Raw genomic sequence first — 15,549 nt, forward strand, 5'->3', positions numbered from 1 at the left:
GCTCTTTCTGAAGTTAAGTCAATTGAATTTCAGCTTTTGTGCAGGTATAGAATTGTGGGGTTTTACTCTTTGATGGTGGACTCTTAAAATATTTTCTGGTACAGTGTCAGAGACCTGTGTGATGTGTTTACCCCTGCTAGCAATCGAATGGTGGAACCTGTTCAGCTTTTGTGGATCCCTTAGAAAGTGCTCAGTGACCCCGTGGGTCTGGGAATCATTCACAGAAGGTCACCAGGATCCAGAGGAGCTCCAGCTCACTGACCATTAGTCAGGCTCTGGGGCTAGTGAAAAGACATTAAATCAGGAATCTTTTTGTATATAATATTGACTTAACTGCTCAGGTGCTGGACATGTTTTTACACAACATTTCTGTGAGGGGTTACGATGCCTCAGAACATCTAGGATGTGCTGTGGATTCCTGGGGTTGTGTTTTGTCACTTGCAAGGTGACCACTGCGCTCCGGATGGAACTGCCTTGTTTTTTCTGGGGGTTTGTGGCAATTCCATCTCAATGGTTATACTTAATAATAAGTTAATTAAATAAATTCAATTAATCATAAATCTATTTTGCATTTGTTTTCCTGAGTTTTGTCAGAAGTCAGTGCCCTTTGTTGGTGTGAGCACAGAACCATCTCTGAGTTAACTGAGTGGTTCATACTGGTGGGATTTTCTGGGCACTGCTGTGAGGTACTGTGCCTACATAGGATTAATTAGCCCCTCATGTTGCTGATATTTGATTTGAAAAGCAGTCCTGGTTTTCTTTTAAGTATGGCTTAGGGTTACAGGGGATAGAAGAACTCTTAAATGTTGCAATCAGATAAAGGTACAGCACTATCTACTGTGATTTAAAAATTATTTTTAAAGGAAATTTAATGTAAATAAAATCTGAATAGCATAAGAAAAATTTGATTCCTGACTTAATTTACTGTTCTGCATAAGTTTCTGCCTTAATTAGTGTTATTTTTACTTTGTATAACTCCTTACTTCATATCCATAATGCTATCTTAAGGCCTATTTATATAAAAATATAAATAATGTATGTATATATTCTTTCCAGGACACAATATTCTGACTGTCTAGATTTTGACATTGCTTCAACCACATGAATGGCATAATATCAGTGAAGGTGAAGAACATATTTAACAAAGCACTAAAATGTAGCATTTACCAAAATACAGTTTTGAGTAGCTTACATGAGAGACTGTTGGGAAACCTGGAAATTTCCATTTAAATACAGAAGCTAAACAACTGTTTAAAGAGTAACTTCCAAGAGAGCTGATGTAAATTGGCTTTCTATTCATTTCTGCTTAGGGTTTGTAATTATTTAAGGACTTGAAGCAAGAATGGTGGGTTTTCAGGATTAGCTAGAGTATCCAACCAAGTGGTGTATTGGTCAAGCCAGTTTATTGGTCTAGCCAAGTGAATGTTGTTACTGCTGAACTTTGTGATATAATCCCTTGGATTTCAGTATTGCTTTTAACATAAGTTTTTTACCCTTTTTTTAATCTGCTCATGCAAATTAATTCAGAATTGAATCCTTGCATCTCATTTTAAATGCTAACATCCTTTATCTGACTGTTCATTTCATTAGTCTTCCACCACCACACTTACCCAGTTTCCTCCTCTGTCCCTCAACAGTGGGGAAAAGTAGCTATAAATATGGATAGGGTCTTTAGCCTTCAGGTTATTTTATAACTTCCTGTTTGGTTTATTTTCCAATATCTGTGCCTAATTAGGGTATTCCTCATGTCTGTCAAAATAGGGTTTAATTGCTGTAAATATGAAGCTTCTTATTTTTAATGTGCTTTGAACAGCTGTTACAACAAGGGTTTTTTATTATTGTTTTATAGGCAAATTTAGAAAACAAAGCAGTAAATGGCCGCAGACCAGAACTCATGGAATGCAGTATATGTGGTCATGGTGAAAAATACAGGGTGAAGACAAACCAAGCAGTACCCATTGAAAATGTGCAGTCTCAGGAGAAAGAGAGAATGACTGGCTTGGAAGCAGAGAAGTGGGCACACAGCGAGAAGCCATCCTTTGGTGTCCACGTCAACGGCGACATCCGCGGAGCCGTGACGGGCACCCAACACTTGAAACACGCTGACCACAGCGACAGGCCAGCCTCTCCCAGCCAGCTCACTGAGCCAAAAAAACCCTTGGTGCACACCATCAAAAATGGCATAAACATCCTGCATTGTTCACCACCAGAAGAAGTTGCTTCACTGAAAAACGTGTCTGCAGAGGAAAGGACAGATTTGACAAGCAACGTTCACATGCAATGGCCGAAGGGTGGCAATCTGAACAACATAGTAAGCACTCTGACGAGTGGCACTGGCTGTGTTCACCCAGAAAACCAAGGAAATCTTTTAATGAAAGAGGAAAACTGCACCTGCAGCATCTTTGAATATTCTGATAAGTCAGTTTTGCAGACAGGTTCCAGCTTGGATGTGCAAGAAAGCTTGTGTTGTCCTCTGCTGCCTGAAGGGGAGCTGCAGGCAGGGAAGGATGGATTTGAAGTACCAAGTGTGGAGACACAGCCTGAGAATACTGCACTCCAGCCCACTTTCTTGTCCCTGATTAAAACCAGAAATTTAACTCTGGAGCAGGTTGTAGCTATTGAAGCTTTAACACAGTTGTCTGAAGCTCCTTTAGAAACAACTTCACCAGCTAAAAGTGAAAGTACTGAACGTACAGGAGAAACAACTTCCAACTTGCTCCACAGTTTTAAAAGGGATATCTCATCCTCCTTTACATCCTCTGCATTACAAGAAATCAAAGACACTTACTTACAGAATGAGCAGCAGCTCTTGGCTCACTGCGCTCACTCGCAGAAGCAGCTCCCTAATAAGGCAGTGTTATACAATGGCCAAAGTTCAGTGTCTGAACTGTGTGATAAACCTGCCAATCCAGCTGGGGAAATGTATAAATTACAGTTACCCTCAAGAGATACCAAAACTTTATCTGACCTAGCATCTAATGCAGCATCGTTTTCGGGACACGATTCCAGCAAAAGTTGTGCTCATGAGCCAGTCACCCTCACAGGGTATTGCAATGCTCCGTGTGATGTCCAGCATACAGGGAACAACTTGGAAGCTCCTGGCCAGTTACAGCAAAAGCCATCGTGCAATGATTTGAAATTGGAAGGTGGTTCTGTGATTAAAGAAGGGGGAATTCACAGCCAGGATGAAGAGGATGTAGCTGCACAGCTAACTCAACTGGCAGCCCTGATTGAATCAAACCAGACAAATCCAGAGCAGAAGAACAACATAAAGGCATCACTGCTTAATCTGATATCACATGAGAGGCAGCCAAAATATAACCAAGATGTGTTGCAGAAAAAAGAATCTGTATTTTTTAGGCGTAATTATAGTTCCTTACTGTTAAAGCAAAAGCAAGCAACAAATAAGAAAGGAAATGCCGTGCCATGGAAACCGAGACACAAAAAGAAGCCTCAAGAAGCACGCTATCAACAAAATAATCAAAACCAGCTAGAGCTGTTGTCATGCCAGCATAGTGAATTGCAGGACATTTGGATATCATCAAAACTGCATAAGCTTGGTCAAACCATGCCACAGGACTCTAGGGTAGCTCCATCTGAAAAAAAATCTCCGAGAACCAAAGTACAGAGAGCACTCAGTCAAAATACTTCAGCATCACAAGAAAAAAATAGATTATTTCTTCCACAAGCACAGATAAAATTCCACAGGTGTTTACCTGAGGCACCGCAGGAGAAAAAAAAAGACAGGTTGTTTGGCTGTGAAGTGGTGAATGAACAAATGAAAACTGTGGGCTCCAGTGACCCACTAGGTGCTGATCCGCTGAAAAATGAAGTTGCTGCACATAGCCAACACAGTGACCTGTCCTCCCGTAATCCTCTGGCTGGTTCTCAGCTGAAAACTGCATCCTTGTTGAAAAGACCAACTGAAAACCTACAGATGTTTACAGAAAAATGTAATTCTCAGGTACAGCAAACAGCAAATGTCAGTCAGGCGCATCCTTTGCCACCAACTTTTAACCGATCTAACCTGAGAGCTAACGAAATGTGTAGTGAAAACAAAGCCTATGTTCAGCAGGTCAGACAACAGGTAGATCCGAAGTCCCAGGTGCTGCCTGTTCCCTGTGGTGGGGCCCAGGTACCAGGTTCTGCTGAAGCTCTCAGGAATATGGAGTGTGTGGGTGAGGTGACCGTTCTGACATCAACCAGATTGGGTGCTGACCACGCCCAGAGCGCAGGCGACTCAGGGTGTTCCCCAGCAAAAAACACGCTCAGCAGTTTCCTTGAATCACCTATGAAGTTTCTTGATACCCCTACAAAAAATTTAATAGACACACCTACCAAAAAAGGACAATCTGAATTGCCAACTTGTGACTGTGTTGGTAAGTGGTTTTGCTAACTTTTGCCTGTACATTTCAAATGGAGGTGTGCTCACGTTGCTTCCTCTAATGTGAGGAGTTGTATATGGCAGCTGTTGCACAAGAATTAGTGTTTCACCATTAGAAGACAAGAGGAAATTACTTTTCCCCTCTTTGCAACTTTTGCTTGGTGTTCTTTGGGCCCGCAGAGCAAAGCAGAATTGAGTAGTTCTGTGCTGCAGCTGGCAGTTTAAATCCTCCACATTAAATTTAAACCTGGAGGAAGGGGAGTTTTTCTGTTCATTGCCATTGCTGACTAGTGCTTTATGTGCACTTACGTGCATTGTTTCAGGTCATGAATTTGATCTAGAGCTGGTTTATGCCTGAGTGGGCTGGGCAGCAGTGTCCTGGTGTATTGTCCTTGTTGCTTAAATCTGGAGAGCATAGCTGGGGGTGGCCTTGCTCCTGTCACTGTTAGTCCTGATGGCTTGGAAGAGGCCAGGCCCATGGCTCCTGACACCTCTGGCCGTGTGGGGAGAGCTCAGGGGGAGTTGAGCTGGGGCCAGGTGCAGAGTGACTCTTGCAGCAGGAGGTGTCAGAGCAAGCTCTGCATGGAGGCTATGCAGACCCAGCTGGGCTGAGGGTGTCAGACACGTCCTGTTGTCACTATGAAGGCACCCAGGTGGAAGGACAGGTCAGAGCCTCACAGCAAATGGTCTGCAGGCAGATTTTCACCTTGGCTTCTGTGTTCTGAATCAACAGAAGGCTTGTTTAGAGGCCTGGGTTATGTTTTCTGTTCTGCAGGTCATGACTATCAGTTAATTTATTTTACTGCTCTCAATTCGTCTTTGTCTGAAATGAATTAATAATGTTCCTACCAACAAGGATATTGGGAATTTTATGTAGTTACTACATGCCAGCTTCTCTAACAAAAGTTTTAAAGAATGCAAAATATTGCTGTAATTAGGGTTTTACTTTATAACATTAAAAAAATGCTAGCAAAATCATTGGAGGAAATAAACATAAAATAATTTCAAAGTATCTGAAGAGAAAAGCCTGTCATACTCTTCATTCAGGCTCAAACTTTGTGTTCTAATTTAATTCAGAAGGCATTTCTGTAAACTGTTTCTAAGTTTACTTTTAATGGGGTAAATAAATTTTTGGATGTGCCAACATAGTTTTCTTTACCTGTTTACAGAGCAAATTATAGAAAAAGATGAAGGCCCCTATTACACACACCTTGGGACAGGACCAAGTGTTGCTGCTGTAAGAGAAATTATGGAGAACAGGTGAGGAAAATTCAGCTTTTAATGTCATTGTAGTTTTGACTGTCTAAACAGCCGAGAAGTAGAGCTCTGAGAAAGGAAGTGCTGTGTTTAGCTTTTTTTATTGAACTTTTGTCAGTACTCATTTGTCAAGTGTTTTCTTGTTCAGATGTGCATGAGGTGAGCATGAGCACTGCAGGTCCAAACTCGTGTGTCTTTTCTGAGCCCAGGGCTGGAGTTCAAGTGCAGTGTGTTCTGAGGTGCCCTTGAAGTCAATAGGAAGGACAGAGATCAGCAGCTGGCAGAGTAAGGTTTTCTGGTGTCCTACCTGTGAAGAAGCTGTGGCAAACTGGAAAAAAAGAAGGTCATAATAGTGACTGATTGCACTAGGATTTATATGCAGATAACATATCCTAGTGGCAGAAGTTTATCAGGAGAGAGATGTCAAAAACTACTCTTGCAAGTAGGGTTTTAAATTAAAAGGTTTTTTTTTTTTCTTTTTAAATACTTTATTTTTCTTCTGTTCTCAGTAAAAATAAATTCATTAATCTTTTATTGAAAATGTTTCATCTTTCAAAATTGTCTATAGTAGTTTGTTTTAGTAATGAACTTTTTTTAATGCAGGTATGGAGCAAAAGGAAGCGCTGTGAGAATTGAGGTGGTGGTTTATACAGGAAAGGAAGGAAAGAGCTCTCAGGGGTGTCCAATTGCCAAGTGGGTAAGTTTTTATATTAAACCAATAAAGTTGTTTTGTGTGGCTTCAAATGATGTGTAGTCCTTGACCTCAAATCTAATCTGATCTTTAATGAAGATCTGATTTCTAATTGATTGAAAAGTCTGCCTGAATAATGAAGGAAAATAATTTTTTCTTTGTTGTTTAAATTGAAGGTGTCGTGCTGTATGTTGTGTACTGTGTTTGAATGAGTGTGAAAGGGAGAGGCTTAACAGAGCTAGCAGAGATGAACAAGGGTAGAAATACCCTGACAGTGTCTGAAGTTTGGAGTGTTTTGTGAATGATGTCATTGGGAATTGTGAAAGAGAGAAAAGAAGAGATGGTTGCTTGGGGGAGTTGGAAAACTATCCAGGAACATTTTTTAAAAATCTTTTCAATTGCACGACCACTTGAAGAAAAGAGAGTGATGGAAGAATTTCAGTCTCATATGCCAAGGGGTTCATTACTATTTTTGAGGAACTGCACTCAGTATTTGAAAATGTAAATGTTATGATGATAGTTTTCACCAAAGTCTTGTCTCACATTGCTTCATAGGAGCCAGGAAATGAGGTAACAGATACAAGCTCCAGGAGAGAGCTTGGAAAGAATTGATTGTCCTTAATCTTTGCTGAAACTGCTGAGGGAGGTAAAAAGTAGACTGGAAATCTTGTAAACTGAGTTTTGGAAAATAATGAAAGAACTTGGTTGTTAAAACTAAAAAATGTATTACTGTATTTAGGAATTTCAGACTTGATTGAAAAAACTGTGAAGGTAACTACAGTTGGTAGGGTAGTATTTGTAACTACATGCCAAAATAAGGTTATTACATATTGTATGTGAGTGAATTTGCATGTTAAATATTTACTGCTTGTGCTTGGAACAGTCAAAATGTGTTTCTTATGCTTAATACATAAACTGTTTTTCAGAAGGGAATCACATATGTGCTTGTGCTTCACATAAAGTTTAATACCAAATCCAGTATCCAAGAAAAAAAAAAATTAATTTCATAAGCAACTGACCTAAAAAGAATGGAAATACTTTTCTCAGTGCTTCAGCTAAGTAAAACACTTAGTTTTAACTGAGGACCAGAGCTAAAAATTGTGCCATAGAAACAGTTGTGGGCAGCTGAAAGGAAGAAGGCATTTAAAGCTAACTGTTAACCTTGATTTTTCTGTTGCCAGTATCAGCTTACTGTGTTTTGTGTGAGGCAGGAATGGCAGCATTTATGGTGCAATGGTCTCTGAGCGTGGCTGGCAGTGTCCCACAGGACTGTGCAGTGTGACAGGCAGAAAGCCCTGGGGTACCTATGGAGAGGGCTGCTTTAAGCTATGAGAACCTGCTCTCCAGTTAAATTTTCACCTTTTTGTGTTTAAAAGGTTTGTGAGACACAGCTTTAATGTTCATTTAACTGAAGTTCTAGGGATCAGTGACTTTCTGTTGTGGGGGTTTACACCTAAAGGGGAAGAATGTTTTTCCAAGTCTGCTGTTGCTGTGCGACTGTTCAGTACAAGAGAGGGAAGGGAATCCCTGACACCTGTAGAACTGATTCACCCTGTATAAGATGAATATTTTGGGTTGATGTTTTAATGTGTTGCATTAATTTTTCATGGATAGTGCTACTTCTGTTACTTTTATGGAGCACATTTGGGTTTCGGCTATAGCCAAAGAAACTGGATGGTGAGATTTGATTGAAAGTGTCTGGAAAAGGTTTGCTATGCTCTTTGATACCTGTAGCCAAGAGCTCTGGAGCTGCACAGGGACTTTCACTTACTCATTTCCAGTTTCCTTTGGAGCAGACTCATTTCTGCTCTTGCCCTTAGGGCTCCCCAGGGACTCACTGCTAAGAACACTGGGATGAAGCCCTGCTGAAGCAAACAGGATAGAAGAATGGAACTTACCTCTTGATCACATTAAACTATTTTTCCCTATTTCCACTAGATGATTTAATCTTTTTGATTTATTAGTAACTTATTGAAGGAGGCTTTCTGAAATACCTGTGTCCATACGTTCTTCTGTTAATGACTGTATTCCATAATACTGATTTTCTCCTAAGTTATTTTATCTTCAGTGACTCCCAAGATGCACCTGGTGTGTTAAACATCTTCTGGGACAGGCTCCTTTCTTAGATTTCAGATTGTCATAAATTTGCAGAATCACTTCTTTCACTAAGCATCTCTTCTGTATTTTTTTTCATGTATTATATTTTAGGTTGATACTTTGCCCCTCTGGATATGAACAAGAATTCTCCTATTAGTTAAACATTTTCAGTACATATTGCCCAGGGTTGGAAACAGTGTGCCTGTTCTATGTGTAGGTATCAGACTGACACCCACATAAACTGGGGAGATGAGCTTGTGATTGTTTTCAACTGCATGAGGCAGCAACAACATTGCTTGACCTTTGGGCTTTTTCTTTTCCCCATCAAATTGTATTGTCTCATTTGTTTGTCAAAACAGAATTGATGTTTTGCCACAGATTCCTAATGTGTGGATGGGTATCTGTGTAGGTAACAGGTGTGTGGTCAGCAAATAACTTACCATCCTGGGACACTTGCTGGGGTAGATGGATGCTTCCTTCTTTTCTGTTTGGATTTCTTTTGCTTTGTCCAGCTCATCATGCTGTTGTGAAGTATGTTCAAGAAAAGAAAGCACTGAAATGACTGCCTGTCACTCTGAGTAGCCTGTTTGTGTGTTACTGTGCATCCCTAGAACCAGCCAGTGACTGGACTCACTGGTCCCACTGTTTGATCAAGAGCTTCAGCTGGTAACAGATGTGTTGTGGTTTGGTTTTCTCCTGCTCTGGGTAATGGTAAATTACAATCACCTCAATTTATATGAAAGGGTTGATGAATTTGTGAGTGGTTCATGAGTAGCTCACTGTAGGCATCATCCTGCAGCACTGAAGCCAAAGGCACATCAGTGCTGACCTCAGAGGGGGTTGAGATTTGGGTCTTGCTGGTTTTGGATTAAATCCATTTCCTGTGGGCTCCTTCTCCTGAACTCAGTGGATGTTGACTTGGATCACCTATGGTATCATTGCTATCTTTTGCCTTCATTTGGAGTTGTAATGCAATTTTTAAGTCCCCAGCTCTGGGGAAAAAAAAATGAGGGAGAAGAAATGACAAAAACCCTCCAGGCCAGGCTGAGGTTCTTTTTGCCAGTACTGTGTCTCTGTAGCTGATCAACAGCACAAAGGTGGAAGAGCAGGGCAGTTGCCTCCCAGAAGACTCACTTGGTTTGCAGTAATTCACAGCTTTGTGCTTCCCTGAGCTGAAGGCAGTGTTTTTGTGTTCAGTTGCCTTTCATAAATGTTGTCTTCTTTTCCCTTTCCTTCCTGTTCCCTCATGCTGGAATTTAAAATGCAGGCAATATGATTTCAGCCAGTGCTGTACTCCCAGTAATTCCTTGCAGTTGTTTTTGCTTTTTCACTGTTGCAGAGCAGTGATTTGGCATTTCCACAGCCCTTTCCATCATTGTGCCAGATTGTCATTCCTGCATGGTAATGCCCAACTCAGAGCCCATCTCTGTCCCAAAGCAGACCCACAGAAATGCTGAGCTGTGATTTGGGAAGTTTGAGCTGTCCCTGTGCATCAGCATTCCTGAGTGATCCCTGCCTTGCCCACACAGACACACCAGGCTGATGTGATCACAGCATCAAGGGATTTCTTCCAGGGGCTTTTTACAGAGCTGGGTCCCTCTGGTGATAAGGAATTAAAAATCAAGACAATGCAGATCACTTTTGATACTGCAGTTGTTTCACCCTTGAGTTTCTTTTGTGGGTATCATCTGAACTTGGCAAACTCCTGCTTTCTGGGGCTAGGGAATGGGGGTTTGGGTTTTGTGGGTGTTTTTTACGATTGTCCTCTAACCACTTCTCTCAGGGCTTTAACTTCAGAAAAAATTCTTGCGTGTCCTCTGTGAAGCTTTCTGACATAGGATTCTTTCCAAACTTCTTGTTTGTGAACATCTGAGCCTTATCTTTTCTGAATGTTTTTTTTTTTTTTTTTCTGTTTTTTTATTGTTTGTTTGGTTGTGGGTTTTGTAGTTTAATAACAGTTGGATGATCTGTTAACCTTTTAGATTCTGTTATACTGGTGATAGCCCTAATTGCTTTGAAAATACAGTGCTATGGTGCTTTTATGCCTTTTGGAAGTTGTTTCTTAGACTTTTTCACTCGTGGACTGTTTGCCTTTTTTGAGTTTTTTATTTATAGCTTGACAGATCTTTTTTCTTTATGTTGGCTGTTTATTAGTAGGCTGTATTTAAAAAAATAAGGATGGAATAAAACAGATAAACATCCTTATTACAGTCCTTTGTACAGTTATTGTACAAATGCAAACCTGATATTAGCCACTAAAACTAACGTTTTTGAAGTAATGCTTAGATAGCCCACTGTTATAATCAGGATGTTCTAGATCACTGAACTGGTAGGAATTTATAACTAAATGAAAATACATTTTGTTAAGTGCTGAGTGACACTCAATAACAATAAACTGTTCTATAGATGAAGAGATTTTTTTTCAGTTTGCTAGTTTGGTTTGAGTTGAGAAAGTCATTGAAAGTGGGAATTGAGAAAGTGAGGAAAAGGAGAAGTTACTCCTGCTTTGGCTCTCTCTGTTACTGTTAGTAGTAATAATATTGTTACTGTTATTACAGTACTTGTTAGTTGCTTATTAGTATTAGTAATCCATTGAAGGAAAATGGCTCTGTGATGGTTATTTCTGTTCCTGCCTGGCAGTTCAGGGGTCAGGAGTTCTGGTGCAGCCCTGCTTGGTAGGGAATGGTGAAGCTGTCATGTAATTTGAACATGGTTGGGGAGTTTTTAAAATAGATTTCAAAAAGACTTCAGAGTAAATTCTGCAGGACTGACTGTCTCCTAGACACAGGTGTAAGTGGGATGTGCAGTTCCATTCTGCCTTAAACAGCCTACTGTACTTCATGGTTTTATTTCATTTATGGAACTGTCTTTATGATTAAGTGATGTACTCCACAGAAGTCTTAAAGGACATTATTTTTAGCAGATAGAGAGGGTCGTTGGTGGGGCTTTTTTCACTTTTTTGGATGGTGGTTTATTAGAGCATCACTGTCTTGCCCTAGTGTTGTACCACGTTATGATAGTGTGTGTAGCTGTGCAGGCACTGTTTTCACTGTTGGCTAAATACAGAATTAGAGGGGTTTATTTTGGACAGAAATGTTTGTAGCATCATCCGAAGTAAACTTGTTCTTTAAGTAAAAGGAATAAAGTAAAAATGAAGGAGAAAAGCTATGTCAAGGTGAACAAGGTTAAGTACTATTAATGAGCAAGAATTTTGATATTATCACTGCTTTATTTAAAGCAATGTGACCTCTGAACAAAATCCCTACCAAACCAAGTGCAGCTTGCCATGGCTGCAGTCTGGCAGCAGGGGAAGCTTGAAGGAGTGAGGAGGGGAAGGGCCCTGGGAGCTGAGGTGGGCATTGTCCTCACTTCTGCAGTGCTGGTGGCAGGATTGCAGAAGAATCTCTTACCCTGTGTGTGCTGCCGTCTGCACATCTGTAACCACCACAGCACCGCTGCCAGGAGCAACTGCAAAGGTGTTGCAGATGTTGCACATCAGTGCAACTCCTGCAGAAATGGCTAAGGAACCTCACAGGATTGGATTGACAGCAGCTGTTCAGAGCCAACTGCTTTGATGTAGTCTGCTAGCACTGAGAAGAGGAAATTCAGCAAAGTGGAACTTATTTCCATTTTAATATCTCTTAGATGCTGAGAATAAAAGGCTGTAACATTTTCCAGTAAGAAAAGGGTTTTAATGTGATTTAGTGTGTGTTTAAGGGGCAATTAGGAAAAAGGAGGGCAGACACTTCTGTGACATGCTGGGCCATTTGTCCTGCTGTCTGTCACAGCACCACCTGTCAGAGCAGCAGCAGGTTTGGACAGCACCTTGCACTCGTGGAAGGAATTGTAGTATTAACTATTAAGGAATTAGTAGGGTCTTGTCCTGTGTTGAGGGATCTCTGTACACAGACTCTGTACAAAGACAAAATCTGCAGGTTAGAAAACTTGAAGCCATTTACAACTTAGTGTTGTAAATGAGTTTCCTATTTCAGGCAATTACAGAGAACAGTTTAGTATGTTCTCACTTTCAAATCAATTGCTTATACCCTGCAAAGCAGACATAGTTTATTTTACTGAAGAAATTCAGAATGGGTTGGAGGGAATACTGCAGTGGAACATGATGGAGAGGAGAAATACCTAAAAAGGACCTTTTTGTTGGTTCTGTTGTTTTGGGGGAGGTTTATCCAGTAATTTACAGGAGTTTATTTAATGCAGTTAAACTTTTGTGCTCTTTGCTAGCGGTGTCTGGTTTCTATCATGTTAAAGTTAACACAGCTCTTCTGGTGATGGTAATTGGAAAGTAATTTCTCATCCATGTTGTAATTCAGCATCTGCTGCACTGAGCTTCTGCAGGCTGACTCTTAGCTACTTTCATAAGTCGTGTACGTGCTAATTTAGATAGACTGGCTTATGTCTCGGGACATTTTTATTCACAGTGTACTTATTCCTTGTTCTAGAGCTCCTGCCAAGGAATAGAACTTGAGCATTTGGAGAGCTGAAGCAGGTTTTATTGATAGTGTAACTTCACTGATGCTGTTCATTGCAAACCATTTAGAAATTATTTTTAAAAAGTGGGAGGCGGGAGCCAAAGTGCTGATGATAAAAAGTTGTTTAGGATAATGAAGAGGAGGGCCAGGCATCATGAAGGGCAGGATGGACTTGCAATCAGAACAAATGGCCATTAAAATAATAGCTAAAATTCACTCGATAAATATAAAGACAAAAAAAACCCCAGTGTTGTAGTGTCATATACACAGTGATGGAGCACTGTTCATGCTCAAGGCAGTGGTTCATTAGATATCAGTCTGTTCATCTGTGATGGAAACACAAAACAAGCAGGTGAGAATTATTGGGGAGGAACAAAGAAATCATGGACCATAGTTCTGCCCCTGTGAGAAAGTGTGTGGCCCCTCAGGCTGGCCGAGTCTGGTCCCCCATGTCCAGAAAACCCAGCAGAACTGGGAAAGGCAGGGGCAGGAAGGGGAGAGGAAAGCAGGGCTCGAGGCTCCAGTGGCATGGAGAGCTGAACAGCAGAGTCTTACCCAGTCTCATCCTGGATCAAACTAGAGGGCACTGGCAGGTAGCAAGCTATGCAGGAGGAAAAGGCAATGTTTTTTTCTTGCACATAATTGTATTTAAGCTTTTCTGGTAATTTAGTGGGTGGTAAATTGCTGCATAGATTTAAAAATGAGTGGAGAAATGCAGAAAAGGCAAATCATTAAAAAGCTGGGAGAGAGCACATCCCCTGAGCTGCTGGGTGGGTGGCTGGAAGATGCCTGCCCTCACTGAGAACCATCTCCACATCCCAGTGCCTTTTTTGCTACTCATCCCTAGGCAGCTGTTGTTAGTCAGGGTCAGGATAAGGCTGGACAGTCTGCTGCTCTGACCTTGTTCTTGTACTCTGCAACTTTTAGAATCCCTTTCTGTCTCTTGACTATCCTTTTATGCCAAAGTTTGATAAGGCTTAACTTCTCTTGTTTATCCCATAACTTGTTGCTGAATTGCTGGAGCAAATTCTGCTGGATAAGGCACCTCTTCAGTAAATATGCTGTAGTTTTTGGCTTATGCTTTCTGGTAAGAAAATTGGGTCTTTGTGGCTGTAGAGAAAGATGTAGCTGTGGTGTAGCTTGCCCTAAGAGCTGTTGATTGTGTTTGTGTCTCAGTTAGCTGTGGCTCACCTTGAAGGCTTGCTCATATTCTCAGGTTCTGCTGTTTGAGACTCTCTGGGCTAGCTGATAAAATGAATTATTTGAGTTGTTGCCTTCCCTTGGATCTGCACATCAACAAGAACACCTGGATAGCTGCAGGAATGCAGAACGTGGTACTGGTGGGTGCACAGCTACAGCAACGGAAGGATGGACAAAACTGGGGTTAAAAATGGTCAAAATAACTAAGTGTCCTGCCCAAATTAGCAACCTACAAGGATGTCGTGGTTTAAGGCAAATTTGGGAGAAAACCTCCACAGGGGGCCCCTCCAGAAAGCAAACCCACATGGCCCCTTCCCCGCAGCGGTTCGGGAAGGATTCCTCGGAGAGAAGTGAAAAGAACCTGTTTATTTAACAGGCAAAACACCCCCAGCACACAAAATGAACAGTATCAGATGATAACACTTTCACTGATCTGAAAAGGATGAGGAATTCAGAAATGTTTCCTGGGAGTGGTGGCTCTGTTGTCGCTCCCTCTGTTGCTGGGGATAGCAGCTGCAGCCACAAGGTGCAAACTCTCGGTGTGTCCCAGGTCCCAGTCTGGAGCAGGCTCGAGTGGTTCCAAGAGAGGGGGGAAAAAAAAAAAACTCCAGGGAAAATTTGGACTGCTTAGCTAAACTAACTAATGAGCAGGAGCAAGAGCAAAAAGCAAAAGCTACCCTGTGTAGTGCCCCTGTCTCTGTGGCCCACTGACTGCAGAGGGAGTGAGCAGGCTGATAGCAAAACAACAGCTTCGCTCTTCAGAGCCAGTCTTGAAGGCACAGAACATAATAGCCAGCATAAACACAGCACAGGACTGGGGATACAGCATCACCCGAGGACAAGGATGATACTAATGGTACTGTGTGTCTGGTTTGTGAGTGCTCCAGGGAAGCTCTGTAGAAGGGGCTGTGTCCCATGTCAGTGGTTCCTTTTGTCCCAGCCATGGTTATGTTTGCACACAGGTGAGGGGTGGGCAGCCTTGTTACTTCATGCCCTGTTACTGAGTGCAGGGCAGGACCAATGGGGATCAGTTGAGCTTTGTGGAGAAGTTTGTTTTGTTCTTTTCTGAAGTTCTGTGTTGCAGCTGAAACAGATTATTCATTGTTAATGTGGGAGTCTCCATGCATACTTAGCACAGATGACATCGAGTGCTTGCTGAAGTGAGCTCAGGAGTGATCTGGCCCTGCATACTTCCAAGAATCATTTAGGCTAGAAAAGCCCTCTAGGATCACTGAGTCCCATCATTAACCCAGCACTGACAATTCCACCACTAAACCACATTACTAAACGCCTTTTAAGACATCTGCATGTATTAAAATTCCTCCAGGGACTCCCCCATTGACCTGGGCAGCCTGTGCCAAGGCTTGAAGACCCTTCTGTGAAGAAATTGTTCCTGATATCCAACCTAAAGCTTCCCTGGCTCAACCTGAGGC

General features: G+C 41.6%; 1 protein-coding gene across 5 annotated transcripts in view; it reads left to right on the plus strand.

The window, feature by feature from the left end:
* TET1 (tet methylcytosine dioxygenase 1) overlaps positions 1-15,549 on the plus strand; it is a 73,208-nt gene that overhangs the window by 29,945 nt on the left and 27,714 nt on the right. For all 5 annotated transcript variants that reach the window (XM_064429688.1, XM_064429687.1, XM_064429691.1 and 2 more), the window contains 3 exons: positions 1,850-4,379; positions 5,554-5,644; positions 6,245-6,338. In XM_064429688.1, the coding sequence (XP_064285758.1) occupies positions 1,850-4,379; positions 5,554-5,644; positions 6,245-6,338 (2,715 nt within the window). The remainder of the gene's footprint in view (positions 1-1,849; positions 4,380-5,553; positions 5,645-6,244; positions 6,339-15,549) is intronic.

Source organism: Passer domesticus, chromosome 8, assembly GCF_036417665.1.
Source record: "Passer domesticus isolate bPasDom1 chromosome 8, bPasDom1.hap1, whole genome shotgun sequence".
Classification (NCBI taxonomy): domain Eukaryota; kingdom Metazoa; phylum Chordata; class Aves; order Passeriformes; family Passeridae; genus Passer; species Passer domesticus.